This window comes from Siphateles boraxobius, unplaced genomic scaffold, assembly GCF_051911475.1.
Source record: "Siphateles boraxobius isolate OS27281-9 unplaced genomic scaffold, OSU_SipBor_1 7, whole genome shotgun sequence".
In the NCBI taxonomy this organism is placed as follows: Eukaryota; Metazoa; Chordata; class Actinopteri; order Cypriniformes; family Leuciscidae; genus Siphateles; species Siphateles boraxobius.
The window spans coordinates 37,794,153-37,819,183 of record NW_027509197.1 but is presented as its reverse complement, the minus strand read 5'-3'; the positions used below and the strand labels follow the sequence as shown (position 1 = coordinate 37,819,183).

General features: G+C 37.2%; 1 protein-coding gene across 1 annotated transcript in view; it reads right to left on the bottom strand.

Moving 5' to 3' along the window:
• Nucleotides 1-25,031, bottom strand: part of kcnh7b (potassium channel, voltage gated eag related subfamily H, member 7b) — a 96,969-nt gene that overhangs the window by 26,997 nt on the left and 44,941 nt on the right. Inside the window, exons 4-8 of the mRNA XM_077215815.1 lie at nt 24,482-24,892; nt 21,011-21,222; nt 12,632-13,057; nt 5,247-5,646; nt 2,126-2,325 (exon numbers count right to left, since the gene is read on the bottom strand). Coding sequence (XP_077071930.1) covers nt 2,126-2,325; nt 5,247-5,646; nt 12,632-13,057; nt 21,011-21,222; nt 24,482-24,892 — 1,649 coding nt within the window. The remainder of the gene's footprint in view (nt 1-2,125; nt 2,326-5,246; nt 5,647-12,631; nt 13,058-21,010; nt 21,223-24,481; nt 24,893-25,031) is intronic.

The following is a 25,031-nucleotide window of genomic DNA, read 5'->3' as shown; positions in this document are numbered from 1 at the left end:
TCATGCTAGCATGGAATATGTAAGTATATATAATATACAGTATATATGATTTTGATGCACTTTTTATTTTGTCATTAAGAAACCAGATAATAATAGTAAGGATAATAATAAAGACAGTATCACAAGAAAAAAAAATTAGGATATGCATCAAATGGTAGTAAAAAAAGATGTCTAAAATAAGTATCATCATAAATCTCATCCAACCCCCAAAACTACTTTTTGAAAACCATGCATTTCCAGCTAGGAGTCCTTGAAGGACTGCATGACTGAGATGAGCATCCATATGTCCAGGACGATGAATGTTGATGTGTATGAGAGCTAAGACATGAATGAAGATGCGTTTATATAAATACCTCCTGCACTTCCCAGGGTGGCGAGGTCGATCCATTTCACACGAGGCAGACATGGAGAGAGACAAGTGTTGCTTTCAGTACATAAACTCACACATTCATACTGTGATCACATGCTCAGATAGCATTTATTTATAGGAATAGTTCAGCCAAAAATGAAACGTCTACCATTATTTACTTATTATTTAGTCGCACTTGAATTCCAAACACATATTTTCTTGTTTGAGGAACACAAAATTAGAACTTTTTCATTTAGCTCTTTTCTGTATTTTACAGGTCATTTTCAGTGAATAACAACTTTAATTTTGCTCTTTTTCCTGGTGGAAAATAATCATATCTCTTCAGAAATTTTGGAATACAGCATACAAAGTTGTATGAACTACTTTAATTATACTTTTAATTGTGCTTTTTCTTTTGCTTTAATATTATTAAAGTTTTTTTCATTTTTGGCTGAATTGTGCCAACAAACATGACTTAGCACAGGGATGAACACACTTTTTCGTCAGCTGAACCCGTTTGACGTTAAATATTTACTTGAAGTCCCCTAGTCTCTGCCTCGGATCGTTGGCTGAACGTCTGATAAGTATGGCACACAAAATTGGAAACACTTCAGGATCTGATTGGTTGAATTCTACAGGATTTCCAGGAGATGTGTGTGGCGTTCTATAAAGGTCTGACTGGAAAAAATAAAGCATTCGTGATGCCAAACCCCCTCATGGAAGAAGAAAGCCGACGTGTTTATAACTGTGACAAATAGCGTTTATCAGGATCAACTAAGCGCTGGATGAAACTCGTATAACTGTCTTCCACTAACGTTCTACTGTCAACAGTGTTACTTGTTAAACAAATCAACTTCAATGAGCAACGAAAATAAAATAGCGGAGTGTCGATTCACACTAAGTGTTGGCAGAGACTATTTACACTAACTCCGCCCACTGACGTCTGGTTGGGCCAGACAAAATGTCAACAACAGCTGAAGTGTAGGGGTAAGGGGTACTCCCTTTTCCCATCAAATATCAGATTTGAAAGGCATTTGTTTGAAAAGGTTTAAAAAAAGTGGAAATAAAGTGTCTAACGTCAGATAGGGGTAAGTGAAAGGAGGGCTTTCTTGTGCTAATAAGGTGGCATCCATTTAATAATTTATTACATTTAATAATTTACACGGTTATTATTGCATACCGTTTAATGTACAACAACACTGAGGTGCAAATAGTATCTGCCACTATAAGTATAAAAAGCATCTAACTACCATTTACACATATTGCAAATAAAATGCTGCTACATTCACTTAGTGTGAATAGAATCTATTTCTACTTAAACATAGTGTAAATAGCAGTTATCGCAATTTGTACTTAGTGTAAATAGTATCTATTGCTATAGAAAAATAAAATAAACCCACATACATACAGTACTTGTGGCGCACATGCAATGCAGACAGTTCAGAGAAAAAGCGCTCGCTTTTTGTTTAATGATTGTTTTTAATTGATCTTTTGCAAAGCCTTTGTTTAAAGAAACTACTGATTGATCCTACACTCTAAAAAAAATGCTGGGTTGTTTCAACTTATGGTCTGGGTCAAGTAAAAAATGTAACCAAATTTAATAAAAATTCAAACCAACTGTTGGGTTTGCCCATATTTGACCCAAACATGAGTTGAAACTATCCAGCATTTCTTGAGTGTATCTTAGCGAATCTTAAATAAAGATTTGAAAACGCATGCAATGAAAATATCATGGCTAAATAGTTGAATAACTAGATCAGGGTGTATCAAACGCACCGTGTTCAAGTCGATGCCGTTAGTGTAGGTCCACGAGTGTTGGAAGTACTCCTCCAGTCTCTGCCTGAGTGGGTTTGGGATCTGGTGGAACCGGATGAACTCTTTCACACGGAGCATCTGCATGTGGTAGCGAGCCGTACCCGAATACAGCCGCTGGATGATGGCAGAAACGTTCCCAAAAATGCTGGCGTACATCAAAGCTGGAGAAGACAAGGCAGGGTCACATGGGTGAAATTGCAAATGCAAGGTTACATTTTGCAAGGCCAATTTAGATCAAATTAGCAGTGTTTCTATAACTATTATTATCATTATTATGCTTGATGTGTTCTGATTCAATAGCTGTGAATTAACTGTGCTGTCCACTGAGGGATGATGGGATAGATTTTTGACTTTGGACTGGTTTTTCAATCTTTAAAGACCTACTTGCACTGGACGTGCTGGTTTCAGCCTCATCATCATGTCTTCATCTCATAAATAACACATGCGATTCAGTAACTACCTGCTAATGCACTCGCGTTCACATAAAAGTAGCCCTGTAGACAAGTTTGGGTGAGCGAGGGTGAAACGCACAAGGTCTAGTTCCTCCAATGCCCTGTAGCTGTGGAATAAGCTCCCGTCTGACCTTCGTGCCACCCTTAACCTACAGACCTTCAAATCACAACTTAAAACTCATATTTTCACCATGCTCAGTAAATAATTATTTCCATTCTATTTCTCTGTCATTTTTTATGTTACATGCTTTTCTTTATCAAAATGTATGTCTTCTTTGATTATCTAACTTCTCATGTTAATTATTTATAGTTATTGGTTGTCTCCATCTGATTTTTGTTTGTTTAATTATTATAACAAGCTGATTGTTTGTCTCTTTGTCTATCAACTGTTTGTACTATTTTGTGAAGCGACCTTGGGTTCTTGAAAGGCGCTATAAAAAATAAACATTATTATTATTATTATTATTATTATTAGATGGTGATATCACATCTTCTGTAACAGAAATAAGCTGCTAGAGAAAAAGTTAGGTGCTATTAGAGAATGTCTAATAAGAGGACAACTTCCACTCTCAGTAAACTACCGGCTTCTGAACTGGTTGCAGTTCCACTCTGGTTCCATATGAGGGCGCTCACAGGACGAGTGCAGAATGAATGGAGGTCTATGGAGCTATACCCCTCAAAATCCACTTTTCTCAGGATATCATTTGTCTAGTAATTTTAATGTTGTATTTGAAAGGAGAAGCAAAGAAATTACACATTGCTGGGTGTTATATTTTTTAGAGTCACTTATTTGCTTTAAAAAGTCTTTTAAAATGTCAATGACGTAATACACACCGTACGACCAGAGATACTGTTTAACGGCAATCCTTCAGTCACTTTGGTGCTTTCGCGATCTGCACTTTCTTTTCTCTCCGGGCATCGACAACACAGCTGACACAGGTAAATACACATGCTAGAAGAGTTTTTGTTTTGTTTTGTTTTAAAAGTCCACGCCGAAAATACACACACACATTCTGGTCCCGCTTCGGATGCCACGATGCCATCAAGCGGTATCTCTGGTCGTAATCAGTCCTTCACTGACCAATCAGCGTTCATTAGCAGAATGCTAACGTGTTATGGGCAACAACAACTCAATCTGTAAGAAATCGAAAGGACATAAGTGCTCGTTCATTCAACTTTCGACCTATAACCCATGTTGAACTTGCAAAACCTACATTCAAATCTGAGATTTCTCAACGGCAATCGGGTGAAAGAGACAAATTTAGCCGTCTAGCTCCATAGACTCCCATTCATTTTGCACTTTGCGATCGCCCCCAGTGGAACTCTGGTGGAACTACAAACAAAATTCGGTACAATAGGACTCTTCGTAGACGGCCACTGGTGCTATGCAAAATGCAATAAGTAAATACATACTTATTCAAAAATGTAGTCAAGTAGAGAGTAACAGTTGCTAATATATTTGATACTCAAAGTAGCTAAAATGATACTTAAAGGGAAAATTCACCCAAAAAAGAAAATTCTGTCCTCATCAAGTTGTTTTAAACCTGTATGAATTTCTTTCTTCTGCTGAACACAAAATAAGATATTTTGTTACATGTCAGTATTGACTTCCATAGAATCAGTGCAGGATGAGTCATCCATCAGTAGTTTTACTGTAAATGTTGTCAACATTTAGCAGTACACTAGCTGGACTAAAGACTAACAGACATGGATTAAAGATGATGTCACGGGGTCTTGAAAAGACAATGAACATATTGATTTGAAAAAGTATTAGGATTAATCTGCTAGATTGAAACGGAGATTAAATATGTCAGTATGAATCGTTTACAGATACCTGAATCATTTCAAATTCATCGCACCCATCTCAGGACATGCACTTCAATTGAATATTGAAGAATATTAATTCAATATTTTTTTCTTATACCTTGCTAAGTTTCTCTCACAATCAAACAGGGCTCAATTATATTATTTAAAAATGTTCTTAATGCTAACCAAGGCTGCATTTATTTGATCAACAATACAGTAAATATACAAGTAAATACAATTTTAATTGACTGTTTTCTATGTGAAAATATTTTACAATTGAATTTTTTCCTGTTATTCAAAGCTGAATTTTCAGCATCATTACTTCAGTGTCACATAATCCTTCAGAAATCATTCAAATATGATGATTTGATGCTCAAGAAACATTTCTTATTATTATCAATGTTAAATATTCATATTTTAGAGGAATTTAGCATTCGTTGATGAATAGAAAGAACAAGATTTATTTGAAATATAAATCTTTTGTAATAGTATAAATGTCTTTAATTTCACTTTTGAGCAATTTAATCCGTCTTTGCTGAATATAAGTAGGCCTACTGATTCCTTTAAAACATTTTTAACTTTTAAATGGTTGTGTACATATTGCTTTCACTATTCAAAGGAATATTTCACCCAAACATGAAACTATTTAGTCACCATCATTTTTTTTCTTCATGGAAACCTTCTCCCTTTCTGTTTCTCCAGAAAATAATTTTTTTTTTTTGTTTGGGACGTCATGAGGGTGAGTAAATGAAGACAGAAATGTCAGTTTTGGAACGATTTATCCCTTTAAGCTATTTGCATACATGCATGTGTTTCAGACTTACATCCAATGAGCATGACGCAGATGGAGAAGATCTTCTCTGAGTTGGTGTTCGGGGACACGTTTCCAAAGCCCACGCTTGTCAGCGAACTGAATGTGAAGTACAGTGCAGTGACGTATTTATCCTTTATGGTTGGCCCAGAGCTGGGGTCACTGTAGTTTATTTTCTTCCCAATGGACACCTCGAGATTGTCAAGCCAGCCGATCTTATGGTCCAGGTACGGTTTCTCCATATTTCCAATGGCGTACCAGATGCAGGCAAGCCAATGGGCAATAAGAGCAAATATACACATGAGGAGCATGAGAACTGCTGCGCCGTATTCAGAGTAACGGTCCAGCTTCCTGGCAACACGAACCAATCGGAGGAGTCGCGCTGTCTTCAACAGGCCAATCAGAGTAGTCGTCTTGGGAAAGAGAGAAGGTGCTCATTAGTAAGATTGCGAACAGATTGTATTTTACCAAGAAATATCGGAAAATACTCATTTGTCTCATTAAGGCTAATCAGGTTCTCTGTTGCTTTCTCATAGGCTTCAAAACTTAGTGATCTGCCTGTTGAAGGGGTAATATGATGCTTTTTAATGTTTTCCTTTTCCCTTAGTGTGTAATATATCTGTTTGTGCATTTAGATCTGCAAAGATTCCATCTAAAAGAGATTTCAGACCTGCATAAAACGTCTCAATCCAAGTACAGATATTACTTCCTCAAAAGTCCACGTCACAATGTGAAATATTGGCATAATGCCCGTCCAAAGGCATACGCAAAGAAAGAAGACGAGGATTCAGTGAATTGTAGTGTTGTCGTCATGTCACGTTTGGATGCCAACGCAAACCCAATTTGTTTGGCCTTCTGAAAACGGATGAAATTGGGGATCAGGTGTTAAGATTTATTTATGAATCTGGTCCTAAGCAGTACAACCCAAAAGTCTGCTTGTGCACAGGGCATTTTACAGAGGAAAGCTTCCTGAACCTGAGAGTACAATGCCGGCTATATACAAAGACTAATGACCACTGTGAAACGTTCTGCTCGAGTCGTGCTTGAAAAGTTGGTTCTGATCGATCGGCTTCATCATCCGCGTTTTCAGAATCTGACTTGGGCTCGATCTGATGGTAAAACAGTCAATATTTTTTGATATTGCTTAAAGCTTTGGAAGCTGAGGCTGCCGTTACATTTCCGACAAACTCTTGAGGTGTATGACCAATCACAATGCACTGGTTCTGCTAGCCAATCAAAGCACTCTGAGCTTTTTGTAAGGAGGAGCTTTGTAGGAGCTTTAACAGTAAAGCATGTTAACCTACTCTATTACACCCACTATTCAAAATAATGAACCTTTAAAGTAGCATCACATGACCCGAAAAAAAATAATGTTCAAGAGGTTACAAACCGTTGCCAAGTAAGACATGTTCCTGGATAAACAAATTTTTTTGATCCTGGATTAAAATTTTTGTCCCAAAATTTGGTCCTTACCCTATCCCTACCCCTATACCTAACCCTACCCATAACTTATCCCTAAAATCAGAAGCAAATGATAGGTGAATAACACTGATGTTGAAGCACACCCTGGTTCTAAACCTAAACTTGACATAAACTGTAAACTTGTCCCTCAAATCTGATTGGTTGGTCTGAAAGTTGTTCCAGGATCAACAAAGATGTTGATCCAGGAACATTTGGTATGTTCACCCCGTTAAACGACCCAATACTCTATTAAGTATAAAAATGCATAATAATATATCCAAGGACTCCATGTTCAGTGTGTGAATTAAAGAAAGGAAAAAGTTGGTGAATTGACTTTGTGGCGAGCGGGACGAGGCCAAGGGCCGTGAGAGACCGGTGCGAGGCCAGTCCTGGATTTATGTTGTGTTTTGTTATACGTGACAGCAGTCGTCCGTTAGGGGCTGCTGTCTTTTACTTTATTTTTGTATTTGTTTCATTTATTGTGTTAAAGCCTTTGAATGTTCGCCAGTTCCCGCCTTCTCCTTCCCATAACATCGAACATTGCTACAGACTTACTTGAACTTTAAAGGGGACTCGAGTTCACCCTCTTTTTAGGGTGATCGGTGTCTCAATCTACATTAGATTCACAATAATAAAAATCATTTTATATTATTATTATTGCTATGACAGTAATAGCCAAATATTGTAAAACAAATGCACTGTAAAATAAATGAAAATTAAGATTTTAACATAAGCATGTTATTTTATGCAACAGTAAAGGAAAATGTGAATATATTTGTCCCAATTTTGCACTTGCAAGAAATAAACCCTGGAGCTTTTATTTGGACGGAAACTGCAGTTGAGCCTTTATTTTTGGCAGAAAGCTACAGTTTCTGTGAAACCAGGTTCACAAACGGGTCTCATTACAAATCAGGTGAAATGCTGTAATCATCTTCTTACAAAAATGTTGGGAATTCGGCAAATGTGAAAATAATGTGAAACTGGTGCCCGCTATGTTCCTAAATGCAAGCTAAACTCACAGCACATGCAGATATGGAGTTCACCACCGGATCACGAGCTGCTCGCATGAGCAAAGTGCGCACAAACAGACTATTTACTTACTACATTGTAAAAACTGTGATTTAATTAAATAAGGACACAAAGCCATTTCCCGCTTTCGTTTTAATTCGTTTGACAGAAACTTTGCTAAAGCAATGTCACGAAAACACAACATTAAAGGTGCAATATGTAATATTTCTGAGGATCTATTGATCTATGGATCTATTTTTATTACCTTAGAATGAGACATTTATATCTCCATAACCGCGGGCGCCCCCTTCTATGGAGGTCGACATATTGTGTGGTCATGTTTCTAGCGTAGCCGAAAGCGAACACAGCGCTACAGAGCGCGTTTCCTCACTACCTTGAAAAAGAAGTTTTCAGTGGTGTATAAAGACCTTACTTAATGAACCGTTATATTTGTATTACCTTAGAATGAGCAGTTTCTGTCTACACACACCGCGGGTTCCCTTACATTGAAATGCGCCGACATGTTACTACAGTGGCCTAAACGGACAAACGCGTTTCGTTACTATGTTGCTCTTCGTGCAAGGAAGCAAGCTTAGTTCAGCGAATAAATATATAGCAAGCTTAGTTCAGCGAATGATGAACAAGTACCAATAATATTCGCAATAACATATAGTTTTACTGAATAATTAATTTAAACATAATTTCTTAATGTATCCTTGTAAAGAAACCTCATTGCTGAACTACTACTCTCTGCTGTCTCAGACGATGACATATTTTCCTGTCGCCACCGTAACTTTTGTTGGTTGCAGTTCATAACCTCACCACTAGATGCAGCTAAAAACTACACACTGCACCTTCAAAGACGCTTTGTTATTATAAGAAGTTTAAATGTATTTTTGATTCCTTATGAAACTGTGGCGGGACAGATTGGGTAACATGCTTATCTTAATCTTCAAACTCTTCTGAAATCAGTTGTGATTTTGGGAATCCCATACACTTTGTGTTATTTATATAACACTTGGAATTACTGCCTATGAAGAGTTTTCCGAATCACTCACTTATTCCTATGTATGTAGTAGCCTCACTAGGTTTTGGCACAGAGCCTTGGGCTTTTAGAGCTTTAATTATCCACAGTTAACCATATTATAAAAGCCGGAACACATTGTGGCCTTATAAACCCAAAGCTCATTTCTGGGTTCTACTGTAATGTCTTCATGACAGCCACACTAATTAATATTTAGATAATCCTGTTTAATTTTAGTCCATTACACTGCTGTGCCAACACCAGAGATCCATCTCATCAAAATGTTGCACTGTGAGGATAAAATAAACCCCCAACATGAGAGACCTGAGTAATGAATTTCAGAATCCGCACTTTGGAGAACTACCAAGATAAATCCTCATTTGCAGGTGAAATGTGTTCAATAGATAAAGACACGGGACAACGGTCCCTATAGGAGCTGACAGCGGGCACTGTCTCATCCGAAAGACTCCTTCAACAACATCACTCGTCCCCCGGTGGGAGATCATTTGTTTAGCTGGCAATTATACCGTGGCCTCACAAAGCGAGGTTAGGACCTGCACTGGGTATTTTTAGTACATGTCTTAACGGATGCGTCTGACAGCAGTTTCTAGCATGCATACGAGCACTGACAGTGTGTTGGCGAGCTTGTGGAGCAAAGCACGTGAGATTCTTCTACTCTCACGTTGAGAAGTGCTACATCTGTCATGAGCGGCCCATTAAAAACTCATTAGCAGATCCTGTTCACAGCAAATCACGTCTTTGAGTTATAGCTGGACATGCCGATAAGATGGACGCTCAATTAAACCGATTGTTAATCAAGTTTGACCTCATATGAGTGGCCTACATTTTAAAATTCACTATTTAACTAGACTAGTAAAGTTTGAAGCCTTGTGTAACATGAGTATGAGGTGTCACTCAGAGATGTCAATAAAATGTTGCTAACATGTTTTAGCACAATGCTAGCATGTTTTTGATAGTATGATTTAGCATGTTTCTATCATGATTTAACAGACTGCTACCATGCTTTTATGTAACATGTATTAACAAGCACATTGCTAGCATGTTCCTTAAATGATTTAGCATGTTTATAACATGTTTCGTGCATGTTGTAATGTTGCCAACATTTTTTATCATGATTTAGCACAATGTTAACATAATTCTAACATGTATATGTTGCTAACATGTTTTAGCACTTTACGAGCGTTCTTTAGCTTGATGCTAGCATATGTTTTAGCACATCTTGCTAACATGTCAAGTCAACATAATTACCCATCAAACACACATGTCCTGATGGCGGTATGCATAATGGTAAAATGTGAATCAATGTGTATGACTATATCTATGCTCATGCATGTTGATAAGTACAAATGTCAAATACATTTAAAAAAAAGCCTTTTAAATATGGGTTTTGCAGAGCCCCAAAGTTTTGTGCTGTGACTGAGATGCATCCTAAAACCACCTGCCATCTGCCTGACCCAGCTCGTTCCCTAAGTAGTGCACAAACACACCGCAGTCTGACCGCTGACCAGCAGATCATATCATCTGTAAGACCACAGAGGTATCAGCTGACCATAAAGCATCCTCAATGGCGCAGTCATGTTCACTAATGATACATTAGATTGATCAAAAGTGACAGTAAAGACAAAGATGTGACAGTATTTTTTAAAGTCTTACCAACGTCAAACGTGAACGGTACTGTATGTATTGGTCTGAAATATTTGAAATTGATTCTTTTTTTTTTAATCAGAGAAACCATAATTCCAAACAAACATTAATTGAAGTTCAATTAGATTCAAATTATTTAATGTAAAAAATAAAATAGAGTTGGTAAGTTTGTGTGAATCAGTTCAAACTTTGTTTTAACAGCGTATTGATTCAAAACTGGATTTCAATGATTAATTTGCAAATTAAAAATGTTTACAGAAATCTTGAGGATTTAAAATATTTTAAATTAAAAAGGATTAAAATATTTCAGGAAAGGGGATGCTTATGAATGTATTGTTATACTTGTGTAATTAAATAATTTTTTTGATTGCATTTAGTGAAAAATAGTGTGGAAACCATGCCTTTAATCATAATAAATTTAATTAAATATTTAGAATCTACTACACTGACATTTGGATTCTTGTGCTTGCAAAAAAAAAAAAAATCTGACAATTCAGAACAGATACATAAATATGAATTTTATTAGCTATATAACACATCCCTAGTTGTGACCAGAGACAGATGTGAGAGCGCCTCGAGTGAAAACGAGCGCAGATGCTGAGAGCGTGAGCTTTGTTAATTGGGTGATCTTCAATGCTGTTGGAGCTTGACGGCCCTTTTCAGAAAAACTGTGTGGATATGAGACCTCTGGGGAAATATGATCTGAGCGAAAGCAATATACTTAGCAAGACCAAGCATCAAAACCCCTCTATCATCTAAAAATATACTGCATGCCATCAAATAATGACATTTCCAGTAGGTCTTAATCTATAATTCCATTCTTTAATATTTTAAAAGCCACTGTGTTTGTTTCTGGTGTCCTTAGGCTGTATATGGCTCTGACAGAGTTGCTGTCACTGGAACAGACCACAAACTGAGGAAACCATATGCTGGGATGTGCCAAGAGCTCATGATAGTCCATTGACGGATGTGCCTACATAAACAAGCGAGGAAACAAGCCAACCGGCGTGCCAATGATTCAGCCTGTAAGCTGTTCAAACATCAGTTTTCTCTTTCCTCTCTTCATAATCATTGACTCCCATTTGGTAAGCCACTAATCCAAATAAATGGATTCAGAAATGAAGGCCATTCAAAAAAAAAAAAAAAAAAGGGTGGAAAACAAAATACAGAATATTCTGATACTGTAATCCCTGATTCACTGAAATATTTGTATTGTGTTTGTAGGACGAATCAGCAGCTCACCAGCGCTGAAAGCTTTCTGGCCTCTGCAAAACGCTAGATATGATCGGATCTACATAATGGACACAGTACAAACAATAAATTAAATAAATAAATGGGTAAACAAATAGTTTAGGTCTTAAACTATTGGCATGCTGTTTTTCCCTAAAATGTTTTTTTGTTGTTGTTGATTTTAATGTTTTTCTGATAGCCTATTTCTAAATGTTTCTGTAGCTCAACTGATATGGTGATTGTGATGCCAAGTTCATTGGTTTGATATCTGGTATACATGCATGATGTGATAAAATCCCAGATATATTATATGCTTTGTCAGTTGCTATGGATAAACACATCTGCCAAATGCATTCACCATCGTTCAAGAGTTTGGGGTCTGCAAGATATTTTTTTGTGAAAGAAATGAATACTTTTATTCAGCAAGGATGCATTATGTTGATCAAAAAGGATAGTAAAGACATTTATAATGTTAAAAAATATTTCTATTTCAAATAAATGGTGTTCTTTTGAACATTTTATTAATCAAAGAATTTATCAGTGTTTTCAAGCAGCACAAATGTTTGAAAATGCAGCTTTGCATCAAAGGAATAAAGTAAAATTTTTTATATTCAAATAGAAAAGTCATTTTGAAATTGTATAAATATTTCAAAATATAATTTTTTTTTCTGTATTTTTGATCAAATCAAACAAATGCAGCCTTGGTGAGACTCTCAAAAACATTACTAAATCGTTCCGACCCCAAACATTTGAAGTGTTGTATTAATTTAAAAACTTGCTTCATAATTGCAGAAATGTAAATGCATAATAGTAGCCTGGTTGACCACAAAAACAGGCCTGTATGCTCACATCCATTACAAAACTTGGCTGCATGTGTGCGTGTTAAGTGTGTAACTGTGCCAATGAGAAGGAGAACACCACCTGCCAATTGGTAATTTGAGTTTGAGATCCCTAGTTTACACCGGCAGCCAAATGCAGATGGAAGCTGATTAAGTTCTGGTGTCACTTACATCTTCTGATCCTGATCCAAATATGAGCAGGTCGAAGGGGATGGCCGCCACCATGTCTATAAGGAACCAGCCTTTGAAGTAATGGATGGCGATCTTCCCCGGATCGCTCACCACCTCCTCGTTCAAGTTCACGTATGTGGTGCGAAAGTTTATGAGGATGTCGATGATGAACATGATGTCCACCATTAAGTCCACCATGTTAAGAGGGCTGCAGGAATAGCCACATTTCCGTCTTTTTTGCTCCTCGATGTCATTGAGCAGGAAGGCAGCAGAATAAGGGGTTAAAATGGCTGTATAAATAACTAGCAGCAGGATGAGCCAATCCCACATTGCTTTGAATGGGCTGTAGTGCAGGATGGTGAACTTATCCATGCGTGGCGTCTGGAGCTTGTATTCCGGCAGCACATCTGCGCCCAGTGACAAGACCTGGAAGAGGAGAGGCAGGCAAAAACGTGAGTATGGCATGGTACATAATCACAGGTCTGTCCTGATATAGAGAAATATGCTAGACCAGTGAAGAATCACTTACATCGCAAAAAGGTTAGCATCTAATGCAAATGGAATGGAGTTTATTTAAAAGATTATTTACAAAGTTTATTTACAAAGTTCTGTCATGATACTCTAGATGGCGCAGACTGAAAGGTCCTTAACGCAATCTGCTTGCAATCACATAATTCTCTATAGGACACAGCTGATTGGTTCCTGCTTTAACAGTAGCCAATGAGCTCACTGCTCAACCCGCGGTGGTGATGGCGCAGTGGATAAGACACATGCCTTTGGTGTGAGAGACCTGGGTTCGAATCCACTGTGAGACACCAATGTATATCTGAGCAAGACACTTAACCCCTAGTTGCTCCAGAGGCGTGCGACTTCTGACATATATAGCAATTGTAAGACGCTTTGGATAAAAGCGTCAGCTAAATGAATAAATGTAAATGTAAGTACTTGGTCTGCATTTGCTGTAGTAGTTTGCAGTGTGCTTTCAGAAACGCTCCACCTTCCCCAGCTCCACCTGTATAGATCTGCTACAGATAATTCATGTATGCTATATTGTACAGCAGCCGCATGCCTTACTTGCTCACAGCAGTGTGTTGTGTATGTATTGGCAGTAGCAAGTACTGTACTTTCCCAGCAGCAACAATAACTGTCAGCAATAACCAACAGCAGCAACAGCAATAACCAACAGCAGCACTGATAACCAACAGCAGAAACAGCAATAACCAACAGCAATAACCAACAGCAGCAACAGCAATAACCAACAGCACCAACAGCAATAACCAACAGCAGCAACAGCAATAACCAACAGCAGCAACAGTAATAACCAACAGCAGCAGCAGCAATAACCAACAGCAGCAACAGTAATAACCAACAGCAGCAGCACTGATAACCAACAGCAGCAGCAGCAATAACCAACAGCAGCAGCAGCAATAACCAACAGCAGCAGCACTGATAACCAACAGCAGCAGCAGCAATAACCAACAGCAGCAACAGCAATAACCAACAGCAGCAACAGTAATAACCAACAGCAGCAGCAGCAATAACCAACAGCAGCAGCACTGATAACCAACAGCAGCAGCAGCAATAACCAACAGCAGCGACAGCAATAACCAACAGCAACAATAACCAACAGCAGCAGCAGCAATAACCAAAAGCATCAATAACCAACAGCAGCAGCAGCAATAACCAACAGCGGCAGCAGCAATAACCAAAAGCATCAATAACCAACAGCAGCAGCAGCAATAACCAACAGCAGCAGCAGCAATAACCAACAGCGGCAGCAGCAATAACCAAAAGCAACAATAACCAACAGCAGCAGCAGCAATAACCAAAAGCATCAATAACCAACAGCAGCAGCAGCAATAACCAACAGCAGCAGCAGCAATAACCAACAGCAGCAGCAGCAATAACCAACAGCAGCAGCACTGATAACCAACAGCAGCAGCAGCAATAACCAACAGCAGCAACAGCAATAACCAACAGCAGCAACAGTAATAACCAACAGCAGCAGCAGCAATAACCAACAGCAGCAGCACTGATAACCAACAGCAGCAGCAGCAATAACCAACAGCAGCGACAGCAATAACCAACAGCAACAATAACCAACAGCAGCAGCAGCAATAACCAAAAGCATCAATAACCAACAGCAGCAGCAGCAATAACCAACAGCAGCAGCAGCAATAACCAACAGCAGCAGCAGCAATAACCAACAGCAGCAGCAGCAATAACCAACAGTGGCAGCAGCAACAATAACAGCAACAGCAGCAGCAGCAATAACCAACAGCAGCAGCAGCAATAACCAACAGCAACAGCAGCAGTAGATCTATTCTACCAAAACCAAACATTGTCTCATCCTTTTTAATGCCAAACACAACGAGAGTTGTCATGACAGAACTAATTATCATTATTACTATTATAAACTTCATTCCATCTGCATTAGATGTTAAACTATTTGCACATATGCAAACCTATTATTTTCATAATAATAACAGAAAGAAGTTAATACATAATTTGTCAGTGTTTACATTCAAAAGTAATATGTGTCAAATTACAAGTGATTGTATTTATGTATTTATTTGTCTGATGCTCGCTGCCTTGATTCTTAGCTCCTTATTCTGCTTCTGTGGTGCTTGACCCTGATAATTGCTGCTAGCAGCTATATTTTATTATTTTTATAGTTTAACAAAAACGAAGTTGAGTTATGTATAATTTTTCACTGTTTATTTTTTATTTATTTTTACAGTAAAGCAGTTGAGTATAACTTTTCCCATTTAAAAGTAAATACTACCATTTAAATATACTGTATAGTTCTATGTAAACGTTTCACTTTTAGTAAAAAAAAAATCGTTTTTTCAGTAACCAGTACACGGTTGATAGAGAAAGTGCGGTAAACAATTCGCTGAGTCGTGCATTTCCCAAAAAATGCTGATTTGTGCATTTCGAAATTGAGATCCAAATATTTCTGGATTATTAAAAAATCTCTCACAATAACTGTTTATATTGCATTACTTGACAGCTGTCTGTTAAATGTGCACTTTCACAATGCAGTATGTGACAGTTTCACCGTGCCTCACATATATTTCGCTGTAGATGTCATCCGATTCTTTCCAGGTGATGTAATATTTACTTAAAAGCGCCAGCACAACCGAGTTCCTTCACATTTCATAAGTGTACCGTGTCAGGGAGCCTCAGAGCATGACATAAATATTCATTTATTTCTCTATAGTTGCACAGTACAGACCGTCTCTGCTGTCAGTAATGCTCACATATGGCTTTTTGGATTATAAAGTCTAGTTGTCATGCATCTCAGGTTGATTCTGAAGTTATCTGAGCACTCTGCTCAAGGACAAGACGGTGCACAAGACATTCATAAAACCTTGTTTTCCACATACTGAAATATGATTTACGCTATTCAAACAATCGGATGTCCTTTGCTTTAATGAAATTCATGAAACGGGTAGTAAATTCTGATTCTCACAGCAGTGGAATTTATTTTTGATTACTATTTTAATAACAATGAAAGCTAAAATAATAATTAAAAAACACCTAAAGAATAAATAGACACTAATTATCGAATTAAAACAATGTTATAGTGCCTTACATCTCTGTGTCGCTGTTTAGCATTTTCAAAGCAGTTGTCATGATGAAACAGAAGGATTCACACAGGTAAAGTGATCAACAGGTTTATTTGCAGAAGTATGTGATAGCAACGATGGAAGCAGGAGAGTAACTGAAGAATATAGTGTTCAGGATGGATATCTGGATGAGTAATGGTCTTATCTGTTGCAGATGACTGAAGATGAATCATACTGGTAGGTATCGTGCAGGTAAGGAGTGAGGTAAGTGTTCTTTGAGGGAATGACGAGACCAGACAATGGTGCAATGCAGTGGGAATAGTTATATAGTGCTGGATGATGATCAGTGAAGATAGGTGACAGCTGACAGGAAGTGCATGCAGGTGAGAGCCAGAGAGGATGATGGGAAATGTAGTGAGGATGTGGTGCCCTGATAACAGTTCTGGAACTTTGTATTGTGACACTTGTCATGTAATTCTCTGCCTAGAATCTGATTCTTGAACAACAACATTTCATTTTGCATTAATTGTATTATTAAATTAAACTGAAAACAGAAACGATGTAAATAAAAATAAATTCAAACTATTCATAAAAATAACACTTAGGAGAAATTAATTAATTGCATTAAGCATTGTTTTTCGCTGCTATCTGTGACCCTTAGAACAGAACCTCAGTTTTGTCGTAGCTTGAATAGAAAGATCAAGACATTACTGGGGTTTCATTTCACTATTTTGCAAAGCTATTGAACAGCAGAAGTCCCCTGGTAAAAATATTAGGATGATAATAGTCTGTAATCCAGCATTGTGTCTCTGTAATTAAACTCTAAATGAACTCTCACACACACGCACGCACGCACGCATGCACACACACACACACACATTCACTTAGATATCTAAATGGGGACATTCCATAGACGTAATGGTTTTTATAATGTACAAACTGCATATTCTCTACCCTTAAACTGACCCTACCCCTAAACCTACTCATCACACAAAACTTTATGCATTTTTACATTTTTAAAAAACTTTTAATTACTTTCTTTTCATATCAGATTTACAAATGAGGACGTCCCTAAAGGGAGGTTTTTGGAGATTTTGTCAGGTTTTGGTCACTTCTGGGTACAAATTTGTCCCCAAAATATAGTTAAGTAGGCACACACACACACACACACACACACACACACACACACCTTACTGCAGGATTTAACCAAATTTGACAGCCAGCAAATGAGTCTTATCCTGATAAATACTTTATTAGAAATTCTGATGGCAGTGGCCGTGATCAGTTGCCGTAGTCGATTTCTCTCTCTCTTTCTCTTCTAAGAAAGTAATGAATTATGTATCTTTTTCTCTTGCTGGCTCTCACACGTCCAGGCAGGTCGGGGAAGGCAATGTGAGAATCACTCAGACGTGATAAGCCAAATGACCGCAATGAACGAGTCAACTTCTGAAGTGAGGACTTTAGATGGGCTGTCATTTACTTCCTTCCTGGCTGGCCGAGAAGCGGACACATTTACAGCGAGCTTTCACCCAGTACTCTGTGTTACAGCCTTACAGCGCCATGACTTTGACTTTCCTTGAAGGATATTTCCAGGAGTCACTAACCTTGATTTTCCCACAAGAACGGTGGTATACTTATAATTTATTATAATTTCTACGTGCAATAGATTTTTGGAATTTATCAATGAACACATGCAATGTTGCCTTAAACTTTGCCAAAAATGATCTTCCTATTTAAAACATGATTTGCATCCGGAAGCGTGTCTATGAATCCTATCAGGGGTCATGAATTGAGAAATCTAATTTTCCTCGATATTTTGACATGTAAGATGTCACTGTATTATAAAAACATCCTGTAAGTTTCAGAACTCAAAACTTCCGTTAGTCCAAAAACAGCTTTTATTGAAACCAAGCTCCAAAAATGACTTGTCTTGGATTTTGTCACATTATGACGTAATAGTGCGATGAAAGACCACCTCTGCAGAATCAGATCAACACCTACTTCTACATGATCACATCTTTGGCCCCGCACACTGGAGCGTTAATGAGATGAGAAGGAGAAAAGAGAGATACAGGATCACTGGACTAAATATAACATTATCTTCTAAAGGATCCGAATGCTAGGAAAGTGCTTATTTATTCTCAGCTATGTAAATGTCTCAGAAGAGCATTATTTGTTTGTTCAGTGAATTTCACTGTGGATTCTTTGGTAAATCAGTCGCAATTTCGGCGCAGGCTTTGCAAGCAGACTTTAATATATGGACCCGACAGTAAGAAACTGTGTTAATTCTAATGCCTAATCTGTGATTTCTGTCAGGACCACTATCGTCAAATACGATTGACAATTAGCATAGTTTGGATTAGCAGTATGGTTTTGTTCTGGGCGAGAACTCCCTGTGCATCCATGCAGCCTAGCATGATTAAAGGGTAACTAAACCCTAAACCAACTTTTTTTAGTTAATGATCTGTAAGAATGGGGCTTTATTATTGCTGTTCATTGACTCAAGTAATTGTTTTGACATTTGGGTTTGAAGTGTTTTAATTCTACAATATATGGTGTAAAAACGTCTGAGTGCTGCCCTCTTCAGGTTGAACGGTGGACACTGCAGTTGAATTTTCCTATTGGATGTTGCGGTGGTTCGTGATGTAAGCAACCACCAGTTAACCACACCCTAAGCTTGCCTAAAGAAAGACCCGCCTCAGGTGCACCCCCCCCCCCCCCTGACTGACGAGAGGAGGAGCTGGGGATGGAGGAGGGTAATTCGCTCCTGAGAAAGCGATAGCTGCTGATAATACTGTATATATGTATACAGTGATAGGCGTCGTAATCTTATAGGTAGACGTGGATCAGCTGAGAGTCAGCTTGACTAACATGACCTGCCAGAACTGACGATACGCTTGATTTAATATATATAGTGATTTATGTAGTCAGATGTTCTTTATCTTAAAATCATTTATTGCTGTTTAAGCATCAGTAAATCAAGCCAGTAACTACACGGTCAACTTCACATTGTTTCTTTTCGTAGCATGAAAATAATATTTTATTTAAACTGTGATTAAATTATAAACAGAAAGCAATCAAAGAACGCTCGCTTCATAATCTCTGGAGCTGCACGAGCACGGGTTTATCAGGGTCTGAGCTCTGGACTCTCGCCGTTATAACCAATGATGCTGTCTACACTGCACAATGAATCTCTTATTTACATCGTGTTTGCACTGTTAGTTATGATGAAAGCATTCGTGTTGAAATGACGAGATCACTGCATTCAAGCACTGCAACCTTTGCAACGGGAGTAAAACTAAATCTTTCCACATGTAATACTTATTTATGTAAAGATGTCAGCCAATCACAGCAGTGGGGGTTTCTCACAGCAGACACGCCCCTTCAGACCCCTAGAAATTGGCCTTTTATTTCTAAATTATGATTTTATTTTTATGTAAAAATCATACAAACATTATAAGTGCAACTCAGGAAACATAGAATAATTAAAAAATGCAGTTCATGACCCCTTTAAAATGCTGTCATCCATGGATTAAAAGGGGAAGTTCAATTTACACTTGGGTCTCTCACACAGAAACTGTCGCAGTGTTACCGAATTGTGTTTTGACAATATTTGGAGATCTGTTTCCCAGAGGTAGAAAATCCATCTTCATGCTCGCATGCTCTTCTGATGCATTTCGGTGCCAGAAAAAGATGCTAAATATGGCTGGGGTATTGGAGATTTAAGCAATAATTACTGGTTATTGCCTTGTATTCTTGCTCTCATCATAGTGCCCCCTAGGTTAAGTAGTATCCTCATTAGCATTTATTTGCATACTTATGTTTGTTAGCATCATATAAACGACGAGTTGTAGTGAAATTATGCAGGAGAATTTGTTACAGTTTGTTTGTGCTCGTTCACAAGACTATTGGATTTCCAAACGAATCATGAAGCATTTGACGCATGCAATATTTCAAATAAATTATGCTCGTGACAGATTGATTTTGCAATGTGATTAACATTGTGAACATAATTAACCCAAACTCCAAGGAGGAGAAATAGAGCAAAAGCACATCCTCACCTGAGGGCCTTATTCAAAAACATAAAGGGTAAACAACTGATTTTACTTTGTTAAAGTCAATGTGAAACGTTCCAAACCAACTGGGTCTATAATATCTGTCTGTTAGCATTCAGATTAATTTCACGCTTTTAAAAGACCTTTATTGGGTGCTATAGTACATCTATTATATCATATTATATTATATTATATTATATTATATTATATTATATTATATTATATTATATTATATTATATTATATTATATTGTAATTAAATATTTGTAATTTATCGTCCAAAAGTTTGAGATCACTAATTTTCTTTTCTTTTTAAAGAAATGAATACTTTTATTCAGCAAAGACACATTAAATTGTTCAAACGTGTCAGTAAAAACATTTATAATATTACAAAAGATTTTTATTTGAAATAAAATCAGTTATTTTTTGAACTTTTGAAGAATCTTGAATTTTTTTTATCATGATTTCCAATTTTTTTATATATTGGAATATTGATCATAAGAAATATTTCTTGAACAGCAAATCAGCATATTAGAATGATTTCTTGAATAGAATGAATTCTGAATTACATTTTAAAATATATTAAAATAGAAAAGTATTTTAAATTGTAATTATATTTCACAATATTACTGTTTTTACTGTTTTTGATCATATAAATGCAGGTTTGGTGAGAAATTTTCGAAGGAATCATTCACGTGTATAAAGAAAGTAAATAGAGTTTGATTAAATTCACGTTCAAGGTTACAGTCTTACCTGCGTGACCTTCTCTGTGACGTTGTGTGTTCTGTCTTTGACCTTTGGTGCTATGATGGTTTTCTCTGAGGACGGAGGGGAAGGCGCTTTCTTATCGTTGGCTTCAGAGAAGTTGAGTGCGATTAGCGGGATCTTGTTGATGGTGCTGTATTTGTTCAGGTTCGAGTCTGAGGTCGATCCCAGCAGACTGGACTTCAGATGGTTGAACGGGCCTGAAGGTAAAGAGTAAAGAAGAGCCAGTGAATATCTGCCACAATTCTTGTTTAGCTTGCAAAGAGCTGGGTGATTAATCTAATATTCCTAATATAACATTCACAATGATCTTTGTTTGTTATGAATATTGTTGATTTCTAATTGACCATTAAACTCTTCGTTCACCCAAATGTGAAAATTATGCCATCATTTACATTATTAACATCGAACCTGTATGAACTTGTTGCATTAACAATGACAAAATGTAATCCTTTAAGTTTCCTAAAATCAATGTCATTAGACTAAATTCACGATCTTTCATTGTCTTGTGATTCCGTGAATGAGAATGTTAGTATTAATAAAACAATAACATTAGAGTTGATAAGTTAAGATAAATTTCTGTGCATTGGTTCAACCTGTCAATTTCAATTAATTGATTCAGTGATTCATTTGTGCCATCACGATGTTCATAGATTTCTCAGCACAGCATTATATATAATCATGTTTTAATGAAAATTATATGCTGGTAAATATTACTTTTAATTTCAATATTTGAAATGTCGAAATTATATATATATAATTATCATTATTATTATCACCCAGCCTTTATGTTGTCTTGAATACATTGTTTGCTTTGTTTAATGAACCATTTGAATTAACCTTTTTTCAACACAGTGTTGCAATTGAATTAAAACATCATCAAAAATATAGATGTGATTGTGCTGTTAGAAACAGGATATTTTTTGTACATTTCAAACTTTTCATAAACATCTTCATCCAAGCTTAAAGCAAACATATGCAGTTCTGTAAGCATCCATTAACAATCCATTAAAATCATGTGCAATATAATAGACAAATGATAAATCACAGTTCCCTCTCTTGGAATAATTCAAACTTTGATAAAAGAAATGTCCTTTAAAACTGAAAGTGTCAGTGCTGCCCGCTGATGGAAGTCATTCAGCACATGTAGCATTGATTTTCTGTCCTGACTCTGAGCCGGCGCATCCGTCTCGTTCAATGGGACGTGAAGAGGAACTGCCTGTACAAGTCTGAGCCAATCTAATCCACCTTAATGCAAGAAGGTTCAGACTAGAGCTTTATTGAAAGAGCAGCAAATGTTCTGTATGATCTAATCAAGACATCAATAACAGCTGAGAAGAGAAATCAGGCTGAAAATGGATAATCACGAAACGCCATGACGTCCCAGACACTGTGACGGATGCTTCTGATCTGTATTCTGAATGTGCTTTTGAGGAAAGATAACAGGTTTTATCTAGATTTTTTAGGTGTGTTGTTTTAACTGGTCTAAGTTATGGGGTGTCAGTCTCATTTTAGGATGAAAACTGGACTAAAAGTCGCCATATGCTGACTGAATTTGGGGTATTCATGCAAAGTGCATGCAGAAAACACAATCTCCTGAAGCTTATACAGAGGCTGCTTTGATATTAACATAAGTTGGCCATAAAAAAGTGTTTTCATTTACAGACCGGCTTCTCTGTCAAATTCAGAAAGCAAAGAGTCAGTATTAACGGATTATATCTAATAAACATTAAGTGGTAAGATTCAGGAATTCATAGTCTGATCTAATAAATAGGCAATGTTTTTTTTTTAAACAGTAATTTAATAATTATTTTTTCTTAAGTCATCACACAGGTCGGATTGGACTCGTCTGTGGATCGAACTTTGTCTTTGACACCCCTGTTCTGCGAGAGGCTAGATTGGACACACTTTAAAGGTGCTTTAAATAGGCACTATTATGCTTTTTTTCCCAAAACATTTTCATCTTTCTTTAGTGTGTAATGATGCTGTTTGAGCAGGAAAAGGCTCTGAAAGTCCCTCCAGCGTGAGTTATTCTCTATATCAGTATCACTGTTTCTGAACTCCCTGAAACGTCTCCATTGTAGTCTTGAGTTTCTTCCAGGAACGAACATGTCACAATATTATTCATTTACATAATTCATACGCAGAATAAAGGGGCGGGGCCTGGTTGAGTTAGTTAGTAGTGTGTTGAAACTGGTGGTTATGGTAAGGGGCGGGCCAAAACACACTCAAAGCACTTGATCAATCACAACACAATGATCCAGCCGAGCACATTGTGCTTTTCAGAAGGAGGGGCTTCATAGAGACAGGAACTAAACAGAGCGTTACTGACAGAAGAGCTGCAATAAAGTCAGATATGGGAAAAATAATGTGTTTTTTGAACATTCAAGCATGAAAACCTGTTCTTGTAGAGCCTAAAAACAAAATCAAGACTTTGTAAAAGGCCATAAAATTGCCACCTAAAGTAGTAATATGAAATGGTAGTGAACCCAACTGCTGCATCTCTAAGCATGCAGCCAGAGACAGTTATACATTCATACAGAATTTAACGTTACCTTTTAGACCGCGTACATAGTCTGAAATGAAGGAGTATAAAGATTAAAAGAAGAAAATTAGGAAAATGCGTGTTATGACTGTTGAGTTCATTAATTGTACAATTTAATTGACACTATAATTCAAACTGTTTTTTTTTTTTTGTGTGTGTAAGGCTAGGTTTATTATAAGGGTAAAGAAAACTTTAGACCAGAGATCCTCAAATTAAATAGCTATTTCATATTAATTTGGTATAAAATGTGCATAATAACCAGATATAACTTCATATTTTACCTCATATTTTATCAAATCAGTATAAAGCATCACAAACAGTCTAAAGTGCTGGTCTTTCTTTAAAAGAACAAAATCATACATTATTCTGTTATTATATATATATATATATATATATATATATATATAGAGAGAGAGAGAGAGAGAGAGAGAGAGAGAGAGAGAGAGAGAGAGAGAGAAAATATGATTTGTAATATAATATATAATATTATTATATTATTAAATATTATTAAATCATACATTATTCTGTTTATATATATAAAAATATGATTTGTAATATAATATATAATATTATTCGGATGGTAAGTACATGTAACATATGTAACAAGGAGACTTTAAAATAAAGTGTTACACTTTATTTTAAGGTGTCATTGTTACAGTGTAAATTAACAAGATGTTTTTACTAAAAAGGCCAGGCTTAGGATTTGGTTGAGGGTTAGTTGCATGCAATTATGCCTAATTTACTGTTATTACTAAGAACGTGGAACATATGTAACAAGGACACTGTAAAATAAAGTGTTACCTATTATTATTTAAAGATAAATTAGAGATTTATTTAGTTTTTCTACAGTCTTATACCAGTCAATGTGCTTCTTGTAATCAACAATGAATCTCAAGATAAGTCTTAGTACTCACCTTCACTTGTGTGTGTATCCACAAACAGACGTTTGGAGTTGGTGCTCAGGCCTTCGATGTCGTGAACGGAAGAGGCCCGTCTCCGGCTGAACATGCTGTCTCTGGAGAGCGACTGGGCCAGGCAGGTCAGAGAGGGACTGGGCTGATCCCAGGGCTGACTGGGAGAGGACTGGTCAAGGGGAACGGGGGAGGAGTGAGGGCTGGAGCTGATGAGCGCCCGCGTGTCATTGGCGTCCGCTGGACTGGAACCGTCCTTCGTGTGCGATGGGACGTCCATCCCGGCCTCAGAGTCGTCGCTGGCCTGGGGCGAGTCCACCATGATGGAGTCTGGGTCGTCCTGCGGGAGAGACTGCTTACTGGTTCCCAACAGCTTCAGAGCTGGCAGACGGAAGCCGAAGAATCGTCCTTTTCCTGCAGGTATTTGGGGGAAAAATACAGTTTCATGCAAGGCTATTATTTATATTATTTATAAAATAGGATTCACTGATGGAGGATATTGTCGGAACGTTTGGATGATCCAGACGTGCTTTCTTGCATTATATATATATAT